Source organism: Falco cherrug, chromosome 3 (assembly GCF_023634085.1).
Source record: "Falco cherrug isolate bFalChe1 chromosome 3, bFalChe1.pri, whole genome shotgun sequence".
Classification (NCBI taxonomy): Eukaryota; Metazoa; Chordata; class Aves; order Falconiformes; family Falconidae; genus Falco; species Falco cherrug.
This window is the reverse complement of record NC_073699.1, coordinates 106,517,171-106,537,789: the sequence shown is the minus strand read 5'-3', so window position 1 is coordinate 106,537,789 and position 20,619 is coordinate 106,517,171. Positions and strand designations below refer to the sequence as shown.

The 20,619-nt window shown below is 61.7% G+C and overlaps 2 protein-coding genes across 7 annotated transcripts; both read right to left on the bottom strand.

Moving 5' to 3' along the window:
* Positions 1 to 67: 67 nt before the first annotated feature.
* On the bottom strand, positions 68 to 12,668 carry PLEKHG5 (pleckstrin homology and RhoGEF domain containing G5). Of its 6 annotated transcripts, none has more exons than XM_055703523.1 (22): positions 12,531 to 12,668; positions 9,239 to 9,315; positions 7,133 to 7,262; positions 6,849 to 6,951; positions 6,708 to 6,768; positions 6,512 to 6,603; positions 6,297 to 6,433; positions 6,072 to 6,220; positions 4,285 to 4,470; positions 3,942 to 4,112; positions 3,772 to 3,867; positions 3,632 to 3,682; positions 3,362 to 3,511; positions 3,176 to 3,286; positions 2,954 to 3,103; positions 2,729 to 2,866; positions 2,314 to 2,433; positions 2,091 to 2,223; positions 1,904 to 2,019; positions 1,690 to 1,832; positions 822 to 1,616; positions 68 to 708 (listed from the first exon to the last, which is right to left on the bottom strand). In XM_055703523.1, exons 3-22 carry the CDS (start codon positions 7,173 to 7,175, stop codon positions 699 to 701), a joined length of 2,955 nt encoding a protein of 984 aa, XP_055559498.1. In that variant the 5' UTR covers positions 7,176 to 7,262; positions 9,239 to 9,315; positions 12,531 to 12,668; the 3' UTR covers positions 68 to 698. The 6 variants fall into 6 exon arrangements, with proteins under 6 accessions (XP_055559498.1, XP_055559495.1, XP_055559494.1 ...); XM_055703520.1 differs by lacking the exon at positions 12,531 to 12,668 and adding an exon at positions 11,149 to 11,421 and having other exon boundaries at positions 3,176 to 3,268; XM_055703519.1 differs by lacking the exon at positions 12,531 to 12,668 and adding an exon at positions 11,149 to 11,419.
* Positions 12,669 to 13,729: 1,061 nt separating this feature from the next.
* Positions 13,730 to 20,608, bottom strand: NOL9 (nucleolar protein 9). Its single transcript, XM_055703528.1, has 12 exons — positions 20,349 to 20,608; positions 20,053 to 20,278; positions 19,703 to 19,830; positions 19,415 to 19,553; positions 18,741 to 18,837; positions 17,896 to 17,993; positions 16,972 to 17,133; positions 16,490 to 16,778; positions 15,539 to 15,650; positions 14,996 to 15,173; positions 14,371 to 14,504; positions 13,730 to 14,063 (listed from the first exon to the last, which is right to left on the bottom strand). The coding sequence occupies exons 1-12, from the start codon at positions 20,538 to 20,540 to the stop codon at positions 13,935 to 13,937; spliced, it is 1,884 nt and encodes a 627-aa protein (XP_055559503.1). The 5' UTR covers positions 20,541 to 20,608; the 3' UTR covers positions 13,730 to 13,934.
* Between the last annotated feature and the right edge of the window lie 11 nt (positions 20,609 to 20,619).

Genomic DNA, 20,619 nt, shown 5'->3' with positions numbered 1-20,619 from the left:
GCCACATGCCCGCCCCGGTGCTGCCCAGCCGTACGGTGCTGCCATGGCCCAGGGAGAGGCGAGACGGTTGTGAGCGTGCACCAGCTGGGTTTATTGCTCGGCCGGGACACGGAGCGCAGCCCGGCACGGGACTGCAGCTGGGGCTCCGGCCGCCGTCACGTCCCCCCGTGGCTCCCACGCTCCAGCCCCAGGCTCTGCCATCCATCCCACCCCACAGGGTAAACCCTGTTCCAGCCCAGCACCATCCCCTCCTGCCACAAGCCCCAGCCTCCTCCCCATGCTGCCCACAGCACCGTGCCACCAGCGCTGCGTCCCTCTCAGCACCTTCCCCACTCACCACCACCAACATCGTCATCCCTTCCTCACCCATGGGAGCCGCCCCCCGGTCCCCCACAGCCCCCCGCCCGATGCACCATGGGGTGGCTGGACCCCAATCGATAACCCTTATCTCTGCAGACAAGGGTTCAGCTTAAGCCATGTGCCACATCTGTCCCCGCTCCAGGGAGAAGCGGGCAGCCCCACGCCTCTCTGCCCAGGGCACGTCCTTGCCGAGGGGACCAGTCTGCATCCCCATCCGTGTCCCCACCGGTGTGGCATCCCAGTGCCCGCTCTGCCCGGCCCCAGCATTACGCTACGGTTAGAAGTGGGAGCAGCTCCTTGGTGCATCCGCACGTCCATCCTTACCGCCCCGGTGGCTCTCAGACCTCCCTGCAAGGCACAAAGCAGGGAGAGAGACCCTCAGAGCTGGGACCTGGGGGCCCTGGCGAGCCTCTGGGAGGCCAAGGCCTCCTCTGAGAGGACACAGGCAGGAGTGCGCTTACGAGGCAGTCAGCGTGGAGTTGAGCAGCAGCGTGGTCCGGATCCGGTAAAGCTGTGTCAGCGTCAGCTTGCGGTGCTGTGCCGACTGCGGGTCTGAGAAGGTCCGGCGGGCAGCGGGCAGAGGGTTGTGACCAAGATCCCCTGGGAGGGATGCTGGGCTCTCCACTGGCTCCTCTGGCTCCGAGAGCTCGGAGGTGGAGCTGCCACAGCTGCCAGGGGCAGCCAGGGGGCCGGGGGCTTGGCTAGTCCGGGGGGGGCTGGCACAGAGGTCAGAGAGGCTGCGGCTCTGGCTGAGGGGGGCTGGGGGGCCGGGGGGCAAAAGTAGGGGCAGGCTGGCTTCCGACTTGGACTTGAGCACCCTGGCTGGGCAGGGCAGGAGCTGCACGGGCGTCCGGCGGCGCAGCCGGGGTGAGGGGGGCTGGGGGGCTGGGGGGGCCATGGGGGGCTCCCGCCCCTCCTCAGCTGCCCCTTTTGGCTGCCGGCCGAAGTCCCGCAGGGAGGCGGGTGAGAGCGTGCCATAGGCGCTGTCGATGGAGGACGAGCGGCAGCCGCCGGCCGAGGAGGCCATACCATGGGGCAGGGGTACAGGCAGGGCGCCTGCTGGCAGCTGCCGGGTGGGGGTCTCAGTGGAGGTGGGGGTGTCGGCAGAGGTGCCGGTGCCGATGGAGGTGCTGGTGCCAATGGAGGAACCATCTGAGGTTGAGCTGAAGGGTCCTGCATCCCAGTCCGGGGAGGAGAGCTCGTCACTACCGTCTGCCGCCACCATGGCGAGGGTCTCGGTGGAGCCATCAGAGGGGCTGTGGGGGCAACAGGGTCAGGAGGTGGCTGCAGCAGGCTGGGGGTGCGTGGTGCCCCCCTCCCACTCCCTACCACTGCTGAGAGTCTGGGCTGGTGCTGCCGTGATGCAGGATGGTAGGTGAACTGGCAGCCGAGGCACCACTCTCGCCATCCTCCTCTTCCTCCTCCTCCTCCTCCTCCATGCGCCGGCGCTGCCTCAGCCGCTGCAGCAGGTTCTGGGGAGGGGAAGGTATCAGAGAGGCACGGGGCACCCGCAGGCCCCCCGCCTGCCCCCCGCGCCCCTCACCTGGGCGTTGCGCACTGCCTCAACCCAGCTGCGGCACAGCGACTGCCCACTGGCCTGGAAGGTGTAGGCGGCCACAGCGCTCCCCAGCTCATTCAGGTAGATGAGGAGGAAGGAGCCTGTGGGCAGGGGCCATCAGCAGTGTCCAGGGACTGCCCCCGCGGTCCCCAGCACCCCCAGCACCGCTCACCCGGGTCCCTGAGCTCCCGGCAGATGACCTTGTCCACCAGCAAGGGTTGCCGGACCACCTTGGTACGCTCAGCCTTCTTGAGGGGCTTGGTGATGAGGAAGAGATCGGTGAAGAGGAAGCAGTAGACGTCCATCTGGGGGTGAGAACAGGGCGGTGGGTGCCGGCCAGCGTGGTGGGCGGGGGCGGGCAGGGGCCGGGGCTCCCCGTCCCCCGCAGTCCTCACCTTGCTGTCTTTACCTTCCCGCATCCGCAGGCTGCCCTCGAGAAGGAGCTGCCGGGTGTCCTCCGGGGAGGTGCCAGGGATGGGGGCCGTCAGGTCCAGCCGCAGGAACTCTTTCAGCAGCTGCCAGGAGCCCCCAGTGTCAGCGCCAGGCACGGCATGGGGTGGCACGGGGTAGCATAGCATGACATGGGGTGGCTTGGCATGGTGTGGTATTGGATGGCATGACATGGCATGGGTTGGGTTAGCTTGGCATGAAATGACATCATAGGGTGGCATAGCGTGGTATGGTATAGGGTGGCATGACATGGCATGAGGTGGCATGGGTAGCATGGGGTAGCATGGCATGGGATGGCATAGGGTGGCAAGACACAGGGTGGCAGAGCATGGCATGGCAGCTCCACTGTGCCCAGCCCACCTTGTCCACCTCGTCCGTGCTGCCCTCCACTACCTCGTAGGCGTCGATGCGGCTGAGGATGGCGGCCAGGCGCTGCCGCTCCTGCCGCTGGCGCATCCGCGAGTTGACGTCGTTTATGAAGCGCTCCACAGAGCCAATCTGCAGCCGGGGTGGGTGGTGGGTTTGAGGGGTCAGGGAGCACGACCCCATGCTGCACCCCACTGCCCTGTGCCCCCAGCCCCTTACCATGGCAGTGATGGCATCGCGGGCACGTGGGTCGTCTGTCTTCTTCAGCACGGATTTGAGGAGCAGCGGGTACTTGGTGAGGCGCTGGTGGGGCTTCACCAGCATGTCACTTAGCTTCAAGCGGCTGCACTGCTCGTGCTTCTCAGCCCACTGCGGCACACAGGTGTCAGCCCTGGCACTGGCCCCAGCACCAGCCCCCCGGCCCCCACCCGCTCCCCTTACCGTCACGTAGGCGCGGAAAAGCTCACTGTCCCGCAGCAGTGCCCGCATGTACTCCATGCAGCCCTCCTCCTCCATGCAGTACCGCACATAGGGCTTGAAGAGGGAGCCAAACTGGGGGGTGCAGGGGGGTCACTGAGGGGTGCAGCACGGCACAACCCCCTGCCACGGCACAGAATCTCCACTTACCATCTTGAAGCCATCGAGGAAGTCAATGGGGTCAAGCAGTGCCCCAGTCCGGCGTGCCTTGGCCAGCACTGGGGCCATGACGCCGCGCCACAGCTCACGGTGCAGCCGGATAATATCCCCGATGTTGCTGAAGAGCCGCTCAGCATCCACCTGCAGGGGTGAGGCGGGCCGCTGCACGGGGACGCCACCCTCCCCCTGCCAGCGCGCCCAGACCGAGGTCCGTACTCCGACCCAGGGGGACCCCAGTCCCCGCCGCCCTCCACCGCTCACCTCGCAGAGCAGCCCCGACTCCTGCAGGTTCAGCAGGCAGCAGAGGAAGAGCTGCAGGGACAGAGGGGGGAGTCGGTGGGGGTGCAGCCGCAACCCCCGGCCCCCTGTTGCAGTGCGGCGTGGCTGCCGCTGGCACTCACATCAGTGATGACTTTGAGCTTGCGGATGTAGGTGGCCTCGGTGTGCAGCAGCTCCCAGATGGCTTCCTGCTGGTGGCACTGCCGGCGTGACAGGGCCTGCCGGGCTGAGCGTCAGCACCGTGCCGGTGGCTGGGCAGAGCCACCGCGGTCCCCTAGCCTCCCAGCCCTACCTCCGTGCCATGGATGATCTGCTGCCAGCTCTCCTCCAGCGCCAGCCCGGCCTCATCCCCATCCTCCTCCCAGGAGTCGCGGTCGAAGCGGAGCTGGGGTGGCAGCTTGGGCAGCCCGAAGGTGCTGTAGGCATGCAGCCTGCTCGCCAGCTGCTCCAGCTTCTCAGTCTCCTGGCCGAAAGCGAGGGGCTGGCTAAGGGACCGGCAGGGACATGCCGTGGACCCCCCCCTCACCCTGCCCGCAGAGCTGGGGGGCTCGAGTCCCGGGGTGACCCATCCCAGCTCCCCAGCGCAGCTGCCAGCAGCTCCCATGTCCGCTCCTGGCGCCCACGCTCCCACCTACCCGCCCAAAGGAGCCGGCACTGGTGCTGGAGCCGAAGAAGCCGCTGAAGCGGCTGGCAGCACGGTTCTTCCAGGTGTCAGTGCCATTGGCGGGCAGGGGGCTGCCGCTGTGCGGGGCTGGCTCGGGGCTGGGGATGCTGGCGTCCCCCAGAAACTCTGTCATGTTCTTCCTCCGGCGGCCCGGTGCCTGCAGCGGGGACAGCCGGTGCCCCCGGGGTCAGCGCCCAGCACAGGCGTTCGCCGGGATGGGGACAGCAGCACGGCACAGCACAGCAGGGCTGACCTGGAGCACCCATGGGACAGACAGACACCCACCCGGACGGCACCCCCGGGCAGCGGGGTACCCCCCCGGCCACGCTCCCCGGCCCGCACTGACCTGCCTACCTGCATCCTGGGGGCGCAGGGCCCCGGGTGCCGCCTGGCCCAGCCAGGCCAGGTGTGGGCAAGCGGCCGCGGCAGCTGGGGGGCTCAGGGCATCCCGCGGGGAGCAGCGCCCGGCCGAGCCGCCCACCCAGCCGCGCACCCAGCTCGGACAGCGGAGCCGGAGCCGGGCAGGCTGCGGCCGGGCTCCTCCGAAACAAAAGGAGGTGGGGCCAGCGCAGAAAACCTAATTTCCCTCCTCGCCAGATAAGCTAACCAGAACCAAACAATTCACCGGCAGAGATCAAAGCCCCCCAGCCGGCCGTGAGAGCTGGGCCACGGCCAAGCGGCTCCTGCCGTCCCAGGCACCGCCGCAGCGGCGGCCGCCCCGCAGCCCCCTGCGCTGTGCAGGGATGTGCCCGCTGCCGTCGCCTTGCCCCAACTCAAAGGGCAGCAGGGCCGGGGCTGCCTGCCTGTCACAGGGCACAGCACACCGCTGCCGCTGCCCAGCACAGCCCCGCGCCGTGCCACATCCCCAGGCCGCGGCGGGAGAGCCACCACGGCACCATCCCCGCCACGGGAGAGCCACCACGGCACCATCCCCGCCACGGGAGAGCCACCACGGCACCATCCCCACCACTCACCGCACCGCCGTGTCCCCGGGCGCCCCAGCCCCTGCCAGCCCCATCGCCCCGGCGTGGCCCAGCTCCCGCCTGCCCCCAGGGAGGCGGTCGGGGCTGAGACCCACGCAAGGGTGGCCGGTTGCCTGCTGGCCCCGCTGCCTTGCTGGGGCCGTGCCGGTCCTGCAGCCAGGAGTCATAGTGCCGGACGCGGGCAGCCACCAGCCCTGGCCACACAGCCAGCTTGCCACCCTCGCAGGCTGCCAGTGTGGGGCCAAGCGCCAGGTCCTCCCCGCTGGCCCCACTGAGCTGCTCCCCGTGCGCCTGGCAGCCTGCTCCCATGGGGAGTGGCAGCCAGCCCAGCCCCACACCTTATCTGGGGCCAGGGTCCATGGGGCAGGACCCAGCTGTGCTCAGCAGCTGCCAGGCGTGGTGGTGAGAGGAGGGCTGGTGGCCAGGGCGAGCCGCAGAGTCGCGCGAGCCCCGGAGCCACGGTGGCACTGAGTGGCTACCACTGCTGGGGTCCCTGCAGCTCCTGTTTGCCTTTGCTCTGGTGCCAGCCTGTACGTGGCACAGCTGCGGGGCTGGTGCCACCAGTGGAGCTGCTATGTCTGGCACAGGGCACTGCCCATGCATTGCCACCAGAGAGCTTGGAGGGGTCCTCAGCCCACACCGTGCAAAACCATCCAGGAGACACCGTGCTGCTGCCCCATGTCCCCATCCTCTCAGCAAGGAGAGCTACAGAGGGACCCCGCGCCCCACCACCCTTCCCCAATTCACCCCACCAAGGGCTGGCACCAGCACTCACCAGGCTGTCGGTGCCCTCCCAGTGTCCTGGCACTAGTTCCAGTGCTGGCCTGAGGAGCGCAGCGGTGCCAGCAGGGTGCAGGATGGGCAAGCTGGCTGACCTGGCATCCCGCACCGCCTGCTCCACCTTCAGCTCATCCCCAGGCTTGGCTGCAGAAGCATTGGGTGGTCAGAGTCCCCCAGGAGCCCTGGGGCGGCCAAGCCTCCCACCAGGCCCCCGCCGCACCTTTCACCCGCAGGTAGTGCCCCCCAAAGCGGTATGCCTCGAACTGGAGGGAGAGTGGCGTGTGGGACTGGTCCAGGTAGATGTCCACCTTGCCCAGCTCGATTGCCTTCCTCTCGAAGACTGGCAGCAGCACCTCCCTGTGGGGACACGAGCCCCACGTCCATCTCCGCATTTGTCCCCATATCGGTCCCTGCATCCATCCCCGGCAGACTCACCCCAGGGACTTCTTCTTTGTGGCTGGCACGATCTCCGCCTCCACATTGATACCGAGGTCGAACTTCAGGGTGAAGCATTCCTTGCTAGGGTCCTGGGGGAGAACGGCAGCCGTTCACCCAGGGGTCGCTCCCACCCACTGGGGCCATGCTGCTGCTGCCCCACCGAGCACCCTGGGGAGCGGGGCCGGTGCCTTACGTCCGTGTGCCTGCGCCGAGCCTTCTTCTTGGGCAGCTTCAGCGCCGAGCTCCTCCACTCCCTGGGGGCACAGGGTGGGCAGATTGATGGGGATGCCATGTGCTGGGGACATGGAGGGGACGTGCAGGGCCAGGGGCTCACCCTCTGCTCTCTGCCGGTCCCTCCTCTTCCTCCTCCACATCGGAGGCAGGACTGGTGCGTGGGGGGCACGAGCGCGTCGACATGTTGCGGGCCAGGATGGAGCCTGCAAATGGGCGTCAAGCCAGGCTGTGCCAGCACCGGCTGCATCCCTCTCCCACCCCTGCGCTGCACCAGCCCCACGTGCATCCCGTTCCCATCCCTGCATCACGCCGGCCCCCCGAGCGCATCCTGGTGCCACAGAGCTGCTGGGAGCAGCGGTGCCAGCCACATCCAGCCTGGCTCACCTTGCGGGGGCAGGTTGAAGCGGATGTGGCCATCGAAGTGCATGGCGCCATGGAGGCGGCCGTCGCAGAGCTCACACAGGCTGAGGGGGCCGCTGCGGTTCAGCTGCCGGCATTCCACGTGGTGGCATACCTGCGGGTGCACGTGGCCGTCAGGCATGGGCTGCTCGAGGGCTACCAGCTATGGCACCATGAGCAGCGGGGACCCCCCTTCCCATCCCCAGCCGCTGCTGGCACAACGCTCAGAGGCAACACTGAGGCCAGAGCAGGTGTAGGGAGAGTATCGTGAGCAGGATACGGCCATAAGGCTGGGGGTTCTGCACCGCAGAGCCCCCTCCCCGCTCTGCCGCACTGAGCAAGGACTCCGGGAAGGCTGCATAGGCCTAAGCATGGAAGGGGAGCCGGGGGACGGCCACCTGCACCCGTGCCACCCACACCTTGCTGGGTGCCCAGGAGGCCACCCTCCCACGCCGCAGCCCCTTTGTGCTGGCGAGAGCGGTGTCCCTGCAGCAGGACGGAGGAAGCGAGCGTCTGCACTGAAACAATGCTTGAAGCCGGCGCATTTCCTCCGATTGTGTGCTGGCCATGGCCGCGGCCCCAGCCCCGCCGGGCATTCACAGCAGGTTATTTTTAAACCCCTGGCCGGGCCCCCAGCACGGTGCACGGCCTGTGACCCTCAGCCAGCGCCCACCTCACTGGGACCTCCAGCTGGCCCTGCTCCTAGGGACCGCGGCGCTGCCGGCCACTGCCAGCGACCCCCGCTGCACCTCCGGCCTGGCCCCGTCTCCACGCGGGACCCCCATCGCCACCCTGCACGTGGAGGGGTGCGAGGGGTTGCGGGGAGGAGCGAGCCCTGTCCAGGCTTGCCTGCAGCACACTGTGCGCTGCGGGGAGGAAGCGCCCGTGCAGCTCCAGCCGCCCCCGCTTCCTGCCCTCCTTCCTCCCGGCGCTGCTGAGGTCAGAGCTGACGCGCTCCCACCACCCTCGCACTCCCCGAGAGGCCGCCAGTCCCTCCGCAGCACCCACCGCCGTAGCACCCACCAGTGTCCTACCCTAGGCCACGGGGCAGCCCCAGCCCCAGGATGGCCCGTGTCCCCCTCCTCCCGTCCCACCACGTGTCCCAGCCTGCCAGCGTCGCGGCCGTTGCGGCACCTGCGAGACAAGGAGCACAGCCGCAGGCTGCAGGCGGTGGCTGCAGCTGGCACGTGCTCGGTGGGCACCCCCTGGGACCCTCAGCAGCCGCCCCACCAGGATGTGGGGCTCCCATCCACCCCATGCTGGCAGCTCAGCCCTGGGCTCGCCCCGCAGGAGGAGCCAGGCAGGATGCCCAAACCCCTCTGCCCACCCCAGGGATCGGCCCCCAGCCCCACCTCGCTCCCAGCACGTGGCAGCTTTGCCCTCGGCAGCTGCCCCACGAAGCGAGGGGGACGTGGTGCAGGATGAGCCCCCAGCCCAGCCAGGGCCCCGAGTCCCACGCTACCTGCCAGGTGCCCTTGGGGGTCTCTGGCAACAGCAGCAGGGTGGCCCCAGAGGGTCCCTCCTGGTGGTCCCAGCCGCACGCCGAGGCAGCCGCAGCCCTGCACCACACCTGCCCTCACCGGCACTGGCTCTGCCACCCCAGCCATGCCAAGGCAGTGCAGCGGCACACCTCCCAGCGTGGCCGGGCGGCCGTCCTGCCTGCTGCGCCAAAGATACTGCCCGCGGTCCAGCACGGGAACCCCAGGGGCTCACTGGGAGCCGGTGCCGGTTCAGCCTGGCCCCGCACCCGGCCGGCCGGTGGGAGAGGAGGGACCCTAAATCCACTCCGGTGCCATGGCAGCGAGTGGCAGCAGGGACAGACAGGCTGGAGCGGATTAGCCTGAATCACACCAGCTAGGGGAAACAGGTAGATGCCGCCAGTGCCGTTAAATGCCGGCAGGACCGCAACCCACCAGGGAATGCACGCCCAGCATGGGCCAGGGGGATGTGGCTGGTAGGGGGCTGCCAGCCATGCTAGGGGGGCTCTGGAGAGCGGCGGGTCAGGCAGAGCCGCACGCTGCCCCTTCTCACCCGTGAGACCGATGCCAGGTGGCAGCTGCCCGGTGCTGCCCACCACCCCACCGGACCCACCTTCACCGCTCTCCTCTCGCCGGTGCAGTCAGGGTTCTGGCAGCGCAGCACTGTCTCCTCTGGTGGGCACGGCTCGGCTGCAGGAGAGAGCAGGGATCAGTGCCAGGGTGCTGCGGTGAGCCCCCCGCCCCCAGCCCCGCTCCCAGCCCTGCCCGCGCAGGGGGCTCCCACACCGCAGTCCCTGGGCTTCAGAACTTGGCAATGCCAAGGCTGGGCCCGCCTGCCCCCGCCTGCCCCGCCGCCTGTCCAGGGGGGTGCAACCCCGTGCCCAAGAGCCAGGGCTACATCCCCGCTGGGGGAAGGCACCGTGCATTCCGCAGCATCAGGCTCCGGCACCTCCTTCCTAGCACCCCAAGTTGTAAGATCAGGATGCGGACCTGCCCCAGCTCCCCCGGGGCTGCAGCAGGAACGCTAAATGTGCCACTTGCCAGCGCCCAGCCGGGCTTAGGAGCCACTTTAAGCTTTGACAGTTAAATCGGCCTTAGGGACAAATCCTATTTTGAAGGCTTTTGTTACGCGTCGCATCTAATCATTTAAAAATAACAGACACTAGCAAACGAGCAGCAGGAAGCCTCCTGCAGGGTAGCCCCACTGCGGGGCAGGGATGCTCCCATGGGAAGCTGCGCTGCCAGACCCGGAGGTGATGCAGAGAGGCCCGGCAGCACCGCTGCACCAGGCGGCACCGGCCAGCGCGGCCACACCAGCTCCAGCAGCAGGGCAGCCGGCACAGGGGCTTCCCCCGCTGCACCGCTCCCCTCTCCCACATCCCTCCTGCCAACAAAAACAGCATCCGCGCCGGCCCGAGCGGGACCGCGGCCAAGGCCGGGGTTAGACTCAGTCTGCGGGGAAAAAAAAACGTCTTTTGGGGCAGCGCTGAAAAAGCTGCTGCTTCTGCTGGGGGAGAGGGAGGCGATCCGGATGGGTGCCCGCTGCCCCAGCTCCCAGCCCGCAGGCAGCGCCGGGCGCAGGCAGGGTGCCCACGCCAGCAGGGGCTGCGGCAGCATGGCAGGCGCTGCTGGGCGATGGTGCGGGAGCAGCCAGGCAGGGCTCGGCTTGCCACCCCCCGGGAGAGGGCTGGGAGCCGGGGTACCCGCTGCCCCTGCGGCGGGAGCACAATGAGGGCTCTGTCCCTGCGGCCGCCCCGCAGCGCCCGCCAGGCTGGGCCAGGCCCCTGCCCCCCGCCACCACCGTTTCACTTGACCTATCGGGAATAATAACGGAAACAAATAAGAAATTCTTTCACGCACCCAAGGGAAATTTTTCCAAACTCACCGAAAACCCGAGGCCGGCCAGAGCAGCCGGTGGTGCCAGGGACCAGCCCCACGCTGCAGCCACCGGCACAGCCGGAGCCGCGTGGGTTTCCCTGAACGCCGGCCCTGGCAGCGGGTCACACGCACACTAAGGCCTTTGGTGTGCCAGGCAGAAGCTCCTCGGCAGGGAGCATCCAGGGGACCCCCAGTTTCTGGCAGAGGCAGGAGGGTGCCCAGGTCCCCACCAGACACTTCAGGGACCGAAGGAGGGATCCTGACCCCAGCAGCTCCTCTCCCCAGCCAGACACCACCTCCTCCTCCTCCTCCTCCTCCCGCTGCTGCCGGCCGTGTTATCGTGCCTGGCTCTCCCGGTGACAGCAAACGAGTTTGAAACCGGACCGTCCTTGCACCAGAGCGCACCGTGGCAGCTCGCCGTTTCAGATGCCTGTCTGAGCTGGGAGGGAGCAGGGCCGGCGCCACAGGTCGGTTTGCTGAGCGCTCCCCATCTGCACCTGCAGCATCCCCACAGCATCCCTGCTGCATCCCCGCTCCCGATGGAGCTTCTCCTGGCCCCTCGCCCTCGTTGCCAGGGCGGGAGGTTTTTGGCCAAGTGTGGCTGCCCGCAGCCTGCTGGCCCCCCGCGGCCCCCCAGCCACCTACCCCCAAGCTCCTCGCTGATGTCCAGGCTGGAGCTCCAGGAGAAGCGCTCCACCGCCCCGTACTCCAGCCCCGCCAGCCCAGCAGGCAAAGCCTCCAGCTCATAGGCACCCCGCTTCCTCCAGTACAGAAACATCCTGGGGTCACGGCTGGGGGGCCCCCCGGAGCCGTGCCCGCCCCGCTGGGGCCACCGCTGGGACTAACCAGGGGAGAGCGGCTCCGGCTTTAAGAGCAGATCCTGGTCTCCGGACAAGCGGTGCATTCACGCCGGTGGCCGGCCGGGAGCCGTGGAGCGGCAGAGGGTGCTGCTGGAGGCTGCCCAGCGCCCGCGCGGGGGGCACACAAAGGGCCTTTCTTCAGCCTCCTACAGACATTGCACAAATTTCACTTTCCGCCGTCTATGAAAGACATTCGGCTGCGGAGACAAGACGCGCTTGTGATTAAAATAATCGGCATGAAGAGGGGGGCTGTTCGGCGGCTCCATCGTCAGATGGCTTTTGGGGGGGCAGGAATGCACCGCTCTGAGCCCCGGCTGCACCCCCGCACGTCTGGGCTCCCAGCCGGCGTAGGGAAAGCCAGGGGTCTTTAGAGGGGGTTTCCCCCCTCCTAAATCTGAGCGAACGGGAAAGCAACAGACAGGGCTTAAAACCCGCACAGGCAGCGCAGGATGGCACCTTTGTCCTGCCCCATGCAAAACTCTCCCTAAACCAGGCAGAAAAACAAGATAGCGCGCAGGATGATCAGCTGGGATAAGACCAGCCCAGCCCCCAAACTCATTGGCACCAACAGCATCTTCTCCCAAAGGCGCTCCACGCTCCCCGTTGTTTCGCTACTTCTAGGCACCCTGTGCCAGAAAAGGTAGCCAGAACTTAAGAAAAAAATCGTTGAAGTTAAGAGATGCCAAAGTATTAAAAATAAATTCCCGCTTTATTTAGCAAGTCCTTGATGTTCTAAGTGCTAAGGAACCCATTTCGTGTCCGTGACGTTGCCGAGTGCCCCAACCCTCTCTAACGGGATGCTATGCTGTGGTTTACGCTCCAAAGCCCCCCGCTGCCACCGTCCCCCTCGGGGCAGACCCGCGGTGAGCACCAGCACCAGGCCTGGTCCCCTCCGCCCCAGACCGCTGCACCTGCCTCCAGGCCCCAGCACTGCCACCTTGGTCCCCCCAGACAGGCCCAGAACCGGACACTCGAGGCGCAGCACGGGTGGGTTACTCACTCGTCTCCCATCTCCAAGGTGAGGACCCCCACCCAGCCAGCGTGGGGTCTGGCACCCTCGGCCAGGCTCAGCGGATGCTGGGGGGCCGGTGACAGCACCCAGGGGGATGCTTGGCCCCAGGGGGGGTGGGTGCCAGGCATTTCAACCGCACCACTCACCCGTCTCACCTTTCCCAGTGCCTTTTCCACCAGTTCCCCTGTGACTTCAATGCCCGCCTGGCCCCGCTCGGGATTTTTTCCCCCGGCTCCGCCACGGCCCCTGTATTTATTTTAGCTGCTGCTCGGGCCAGGTTGCTGGCCAAGTCCTTTCTTCCCTGCCAGACCCAGCCAGATGGGGATAATTAGGCCTGGATTAAGTTAAAGCTTTAACTCTTTGAAAGCAGCAATGCTGCACAGCCCCTCGCAGCTCCTCTCCAGCTCCGTCCCCTCCCCGCTAGTCATCCCATTTAGTTTGTTTACAGGTAGACGTTTCTGGAGCGCTAGGAAATCTTGCAAACTAGATGAAAGCATTTTTTGCACATTACTCACGCCCACAGCAGCCTCCAGCTGAAAAGATCTGGCACCGAGCGGTGCGCCGCATCCCTCCTTCCTCCGCGGGAAGAGACCTGGCCACAGGGCATCTGGACAGGCACGCTTTTGGGGGGCCGCAGAGCCTGGGGCTGGACTGTCCCCCTGCTCTGGGACATGGGCAGGGCCGCGCCCCGTTAGCAGCTGTATTTTTGCAGCCATAGATCCCTTAAACGCCTGACTTAAATCCCTCAAACGTGCTGACACCACCCATCCAGAAGTGGTTTTCCCAAAAAGGTCCTCACCTCCATGTGAGACGCTCACTCACCCCTGCGTGACTCCCGCCAACCTCAGCTTCTCTCAGGAGTAGGCCGCTGCCCAAAGTGCTGGGAAAAAAACCAAAACAAAACATCCAAAAATAGAAGTTCCTTGTGTTTCCCCACGGGGCACAGCCCAGCTAACAAGTTCGGGCAAGACCAAGCAGCCCCACGCTCTGTGCGGCACCTCAGTTCTTCCTCACTTCCACCCCACCGTAGCCTCTGCCACAGCACAGCCCGCGTGGACAGAGCTGGGTGACACCGAGCCAGGCCCAGAGCCCGGCCCGCACCCAAGGCGCTGCGCAGGGTACACAGGCAGAGCCGGCCGCGCGGCGGAACAAAGCGGTGTCCCCAGGCGCAGAGGGCTGCAGCGGGCCATGGCCAGCGCAAGCTGTGACCATGCCAACCAACGGCTCGTCCGCGAACGGAGAACAGCACCGCTTCCCCTTCCAGGCAGGGAGTGCTTCTCATGGGAACCGCCCCCAGCCTCCACCAGCGTGTCCAAGTCAACACGGGCCGGGGAAAAAACTCAGACCAAACCACTGGTTTTAATGGATATTTATTACAAAACACCAAAATACAAACTGAAAGTATAAAACATTATCAAAACCGGACATGCTGCAGTATCTCCACCAGACGCCTGTCCAGGGTCTCTCAGAGCTCTGAGCACCCAGGGCTTCCGTGGCCGCAGCGGGCTCTTGCCAGGCCCTGTACAGAACTCATCCCGCGGGCCGAGCTCCCCAAGGCTTTAGGCATAATCACACTCAAACGCGTACTCCCTCCTCTTGAAATGCTTCTTCTTTTTCAGCTTCCCAGACCCCAAGATGCTGTAGTTATAATCGGATGTGACATAGGGGATCTCTCCCTCAACTCCTTGCTGAAAAAACAAAACCAGGAACAACTTTAAGAAGTCTGAATGGAACAAGAAGCGTTTTCCTCTACACACTGACCAAGCTGACTGGTGGGAAGGAAGGAGCAAGCAATCACTGAACAAACCCTGCTCTGGTATCTGAAACACGAGAAGAACGCCCTCCTCTCTCTTGTTTCTACCTGCTAAGGACAACTTCCTAGAGAGATAACCATCTGCTAATGCCCAGGCATCTCCAAGCATGCATAAGCCTCAAAAATATGGAAATGGAAAAGCTGCCAGCCAGCCTAAGCGCAGCCTCCCGTACAGCTCCTACCTGGCCCACAAGAATGCAGTTTGGGATGGAAATATTTCCAAGGAGCAAACAATTCACTTGTCTCAGGTTCTCTGGAGGCACTGGCGTCAGAATGTGGTAAAGCTTCCTCTCCATCTCCACCCCTCGGACAATTCCTTAAAAAAACCCAACAACCACAAATGCACAATTCGGTCTTAACTGCACCGCTACATACAAGCGGCAACTTCCCAAACGGCGCATCCTCGTTCATCGGTACGCTCCTACCGAAACCCGAGCTCAGCATCAAACTCCCAGTCAGACCCGCAATATTAAATCATAGGAGGAAACTGAGAGACAACTACAGGAATTTTGCGTAAGCCACGTGGAATCTGCTTTGGAGAATGTGAATCCAGAAAGCAAGTAAACTGCCGAGTTATGAAAGAGAGAAGCAAGCTACAAAAGGTGCTGCTCGGTGACATCCCCCATAGCTGTTACCACAAGGTAACAAAAACCACAGGACTCGAGCACAGCTCGTAACAGAAGAGATACTCTCTCATGCCACTTTTTCAGTTTTTTTGAAAGAGCAGGCAATTCTGTCACTCTGCAACCTATCTGTCAAAACAACAACAGGCGAGAATGCAGCTTGAGCTCTCCGGGGCTTGCTCACCGAAGCCAAGGCAATCACAGACCGGTGTCTGTGTCAGCAAGACCGGCCCCTCGCTTTCGCATTTGATTTCATCCGGTATCCTGCAGAGCCCGACCCAGCTGGCGTTCACCGCGTACATGATGTTGGTAGGAGCGACGTCGCTGTGAATCACCCTGAGTGCAACAGCACTGAAAGGTACCTGAGGGGGTAAAGAAAAAGAAGGAAAAAACTGTTCATCATCAGTTCAGTTTGAGTTCAGAGATAAGATAACACCAAGCACACAAAAACGGAATGCTCTGTGCCTACACCTACAGACAGGCTGTACCTCAGCGGCAAATGCAACAGTTTCAACATTAACAACCAAACGCACAGAAATCACGTGCCATGCCGACACCTCCACAGAAACCCGACTTCCAGATACACTGAATAAAGTCCTTATCTTTTTGCAGATTACAACATGTTCTCCCCTCTTCTGAAAACCACTTGCAGCACAAGCAGAACTGTCAGTTACTATGAGCCGGGCTCTCTGCAACATCTCCAAGCCTTTCAAAAACAGTCATTTACCTGATAGGGCACAAGACTGTGCAGCGGAAGCACTGCCCCTATGTCTGGGGACTGCAGCTGACCCAGGTAACCCAGTATGGACATGTCACGCAAGATGCTGCTATGTACTCGCCTGCAAAAATAACCACAAGTCAAGGGAAGGCAGCACACCCTCGCACAACAGTTCATACCCCAGGCAGTCCCCAGTACGCCGTGCAGAATTCCATACTAGTTTTTAAAACTTCTATCACTGAAGAAAATGTAGAGCTCCGTTTTTATTACCTCTAAGGGATCCCAGGATTTAGGGCATTGTTTCAACTTCAAAAAGGCATTAACTAACAAGGGTGGTGGGGTTTTTTAACAAAGTCTGTTATTGGGTAACAGCTCACTTCTCCTACCCAGATGTCCGCACGCCTTTCAGGCAGAGTAATGTATCTGTTTTCTTAACGAGCTCATTAATCAAGGCAGAGTCAAAAAAAAAAAAAAAAAAGAGTACTTAGAATTGGCAATAAAGACCCAAAATCCAGGAAAATAAACATTTCCGAGACACTCAAGTACCAAAGAAATTGAGATATAATGCAATCATCATCTAGATCCATGAGAAATGGATAAGGAACCCCTCAATTGGGGAAAAAACCCAAAGGAGACATAGTATCAATGATTTCATGGGGTAGTCACCTCCAGCGTAAAACTAAGTAACTGTCAGCAGTTCACTGGAAGTGGAGAAGGGAAAAAGCAATCCCCTCTCCCCGGCCTGAAAACCCAACCCTACACAAACATCCCCCCAAACACACTGCCCAGAAAACCCAAACACCTACCACCCAAACCACCCCCTAGTAAGTAAACTAACCAGCTCTGACTGATGTAATGGAGCTCTTGAGGCCAAAGCAAAGCAAGAGCCTTTCCCATCGGGACTACGCAGGATGTTGTTACGCCCGCTACCCACCACGCAGCACTAAACCTTCTACTTACGCTTCACCTGCAATCCCCGCTCGAGGGAATTCTGGGTGGACGTACAGCAACTTGTACTCAGGAGCCGATGCATCTCCCTCCCCTTCAGAGGACTTCCAGTTCTCCACTTCACTCGCACCCACCTGCTTGCACTTGGCTTGCTGTTTGCCTTTGGTGTACAGGCCCGGGCTGAGATGAACGTACTCTGGGGTGAGCGGAGCCATGGCTTTCCAGTCGTACACGTCCATCTGAACAATGTGACTGGGTGACAACAGCCGAATGATATCAATCAGAAGCAGCAAGCCCTCACCTTTAGGGAGCAGAGAAAACACTATTGCTGCCGCTGCATAAACGCTCAGAATGCTGTTACAGAAAACCAGTACTAGCTCAAGGTGGGCAAGCTGCATTTTCTGGTTCTGGACTCTAGAAAGCATGGTGGTGTACCGCTACGATTATTACCTTCCTTCCACACCACCTTTTAAGAACAGATTTATCCCGTTTACCTTTCACCCAGCCCATGGTGTTGATGACCAAAGGCACTTCCTTCTTGTAGGAGCTGAACACATACTTCACAACATCAAGGTATCTTTCTGTGTCCTGTTCACAACTTGTCTGTCCGTAATACACCATCTTACAAGGCATCTGTTGATGGGTGAACGGTGGACCTGAAACAGCGAGCAGCAAACCTCTTGGAGGTTCAGCATGTCAAATCAAAAACCTCCCATCCCTGTAGCACCTCTACAAGCAATCCCTTCCAAAATAATCTGTTCTCCTTTCACGTGCTAATGGTTCTTCCTGTACAGCCTGCACCTACAGAGAAAATTTTCTGTCACTTGCAAGACTCCATGTTAAAAGTTTTGTTTAGGATTTTTCTTTTAGTTTGTTTGCAATCGCTGGTTACACACTTGTGAATTTCAAGACAACTCTTTACCACAGACTACCCAAAAAGTAAACCAGTCTGGCCATATCCTTTTTAGACAGCTACCCAAATCCACAAGAGCACAAATACCAGCGATTTCTCTCACTCTGGTTTTTTTACACTCGTAACAACGGCCCCCAACCTATGTGGATCCCCTTTGTATTTCTCAAGCTAGTTTTATCTATGGATACTGAAAACTGGGAAAGATTTTCCCATAGAGATGTTTAAAATCTGAAAGGCTGAAAATCCACTTTGACATGCCACAGCCTGTTCCACTACCTTATAAACAACCACCTACTTTCACTATCCAAACCCAGAAAAAACAAGCAGGAAGAGTAGCTCCATGTTACTTAGTGAGATTTTCACACAGAGCTCAGATGCCCCTAGCAAGAAAACTGTGTGAAAGGCAGACGTGGAAACTCCCGCTGAAGTACAGCCTTTACTCAGAAAGCACCTTCTGGAAATGAAACAGGTTTCTGGCAACTGCAAAAAATGCCAAAACACGCACCGAGAATTGGCTCCGTTACGTTACTTAAAGACACACATCCAGGCGGCGTAAATTCGGTTTGACCTATGTCACATTCCATATATTCAATTGAGGGAAGGCTGCAGGGAAAGAAGTCTGCATATTAGCATCCACTAAAAAAAATAAGAAACAGGACGTGACCTGGAACACATCAGAAACACAGTCTGATTTTGTTCCAGGTTGTCAAAAATAAATTCTTGAATAAAATCAAACCACCACTTGCCTCTCTCCTTCCCTCACTAGACAAGAGCATTAAGCGAGAACGTAAAAGGCTCACCTACAGTTCAGTATTCTATTACAACAGCTCCATACCCACCCAGTTTTAAGGGAAGCAGCTACAACAATAATTAGAGGCGGTACTAATCAGTGTACCACCTCTCCCATGTTAACTGGGCACCCCAAGACCAGCCATTTGAGACTTATAAACTCTATAATCTTTATTTTAAGCGTGCAGCGGGCATCAAATAGGCTTCTACATCTTGCTCTGCCAAGAATCTTCAAAAACACTACCTAATTATGCCTTACTGCATGTTTTCAAGCATTTTAACCCCCAACTCCTTCCTGAACCCTAACTGCTTCGTGATGAACTCTAGTTCACATACTCCAAAACAGCAATTTAGTAGTATTTCAATAGAATTTTTTTCAGTAGGCAGCATTTCTGAAAGGAACCCAAGACAAGATTGCCTGTTTTTCTGAATTTTTGTTTTTAAAAATATATCCACCTTCCAGTTGTTAACAGCTTTTCTGAGAATCCTGGCAGGCAGGTTTTTTCCTTCTCCTAAATCCCACTGAATACTTAAAAATTTGTAGAATGTGAAAAGACTCACCGATTCAGTAACAGATTAATCAGGTATCTGTTAAATGTTGATTTCCCAGTGTTTTTTGGGCCACACACCAGAACCACAGGGACACCTTCATCTTCCGCTGGAAAAACAAATATACTCTGAAATTGATCAATGCTGTCAGTTACTCTTACGTGCCCCATTTATAGAAGTTTGTTAAAAAAGCCCAAAAAACCCTACAGACTCTGTGGTCTGACTAGGATATATTTTAAATAAATGGGAAAACATCTATCAAAGACAAGCACAATAAGTGTACAAGCGTAAAGGCGAAAGGCTCCTGAAGTGAGAGGCAAGCTCTAGCACTACAGGCCAGCACGTGTGAACTCCAACCGCTCACACGATTTTAGATGATGCTGGGTAAGTAAGAGTAAGTAAGGGGAGTTTTTCTACCTGCTACAAAAAAGAGCAAAACGAGAGCTTCGATGTCAGATTGGGAAGTGCCTTTACAGCAGCGAGCTGCCTGTCTGGAGGGACAGTAACAAACGCACTTGAAGCGATGCACAAGCTGAAGACTCCCAGCATGTAGGAGAAAACCATGACCCCTCTAGAGTGCCTGTCGCAGGGCACACTCTCCCTAACTTTACCTCACGAAAAGCCTCACCGATTTCCTTACTTGATGTCACTAAAGCCCGCAGGCCCAGCTGGCGCACACCACTCACCACAGCATGCTTGGATCAGCTCCTCCAGAGCCACCAACATGCTCTCTGACACCAGCAGCCCGCGCTCGGAGCTGCACTTCACGATGCCAACAGATGCCAGAACGGCATCTTCTGGCGTGAAGCTGGATTCTTCCTTTTTCTGGGGAAGAGAGAAAAACGCTCAGGAGGGGCGTGCGTGAGGCCTGGCAGCTGTGCTGCTGGGCACCGGGGCGGCCGCCTCTCGCTCTGCGCGAGGCCTGTTTGGGAAGGCGCAGGCCGGGGCGGGCACACGGCTCCTCCGGCTCTCACCTGGGGCTCGAAGAGCCGTGACAGCGGCGGGTGGCTCAGCAGAAACCGCGTCACCGGCGTGTCCAGGTGCTCCAGCAGCACCACGGCGCACTCGGGCGAGAACCGCGCCATCACCTTCACCCGCGCCTCTGCAAGGGGGGAGAGCGCCGCCCTCAGCCCGCGCTCAAGGGCAGCGCCCGCGCCGCACGCAAAATGGCGGCCGCCCCGCACCGCGCCGCACACAAAATGGCGGCCGCCCCGCACCGCGCCGCGCGCGAAATGGCCGCCGTCCCGCACCGCGCCGCGCGCGAAATGGCGGCCCGCAAGCGGCGGCCCGCGCTCCGCTCCCCCCCCGCCCCGCTGGCACTCACGGCGGCGGACGCTGTGCGCCCGCATGGCGGCGCGGGCGGCGGCGCGGAGCTGCCGGAGGTCGGCGGCGGGCGGGCGCTCGGCGGGCAGCGCCTCCAGGCTGAGCGCGCAGTGGGTGGCGGGCGAGAAGACCGGCAGCCCCGGCTGGTGCGAGGCGACGGCGAAGCCCAGCAGGCGGACGGCGCCGTACAGGCATCGCAGGCGGCACTTGCCGGTGAAGGTCAGCGCCTGCGGGGGCAGAGCGGCGTGAGGCGGCGGCGGGCGTGAGGCGGGCGGCGGCGGGGCCGGCCGCGCTCACCTGCCGCGGCGCCAGGAGCAGGACGGCGGTGCCCTCCGTCGCCTCCACGGCCGCCAGCCCCCCCTCGGCCGGCGGCACCATGCCGGCGCGGGCGAAGGAGGCGGCGAACTCCCTCCAGGCCGCCTCGGCCCGGCCCCCGCGGGACAGGGCCCGGCGGGGGCGGCGGGCCGGCGGGCCGCGCCGTGCGGGCATGGCCGCCTCAGCCTCCCTCCGCCTCCCGCGGGGCCGCCCCTCGGCCCGGCGCCGCCCGCCCCGTTAAGAGGCGCCGCCC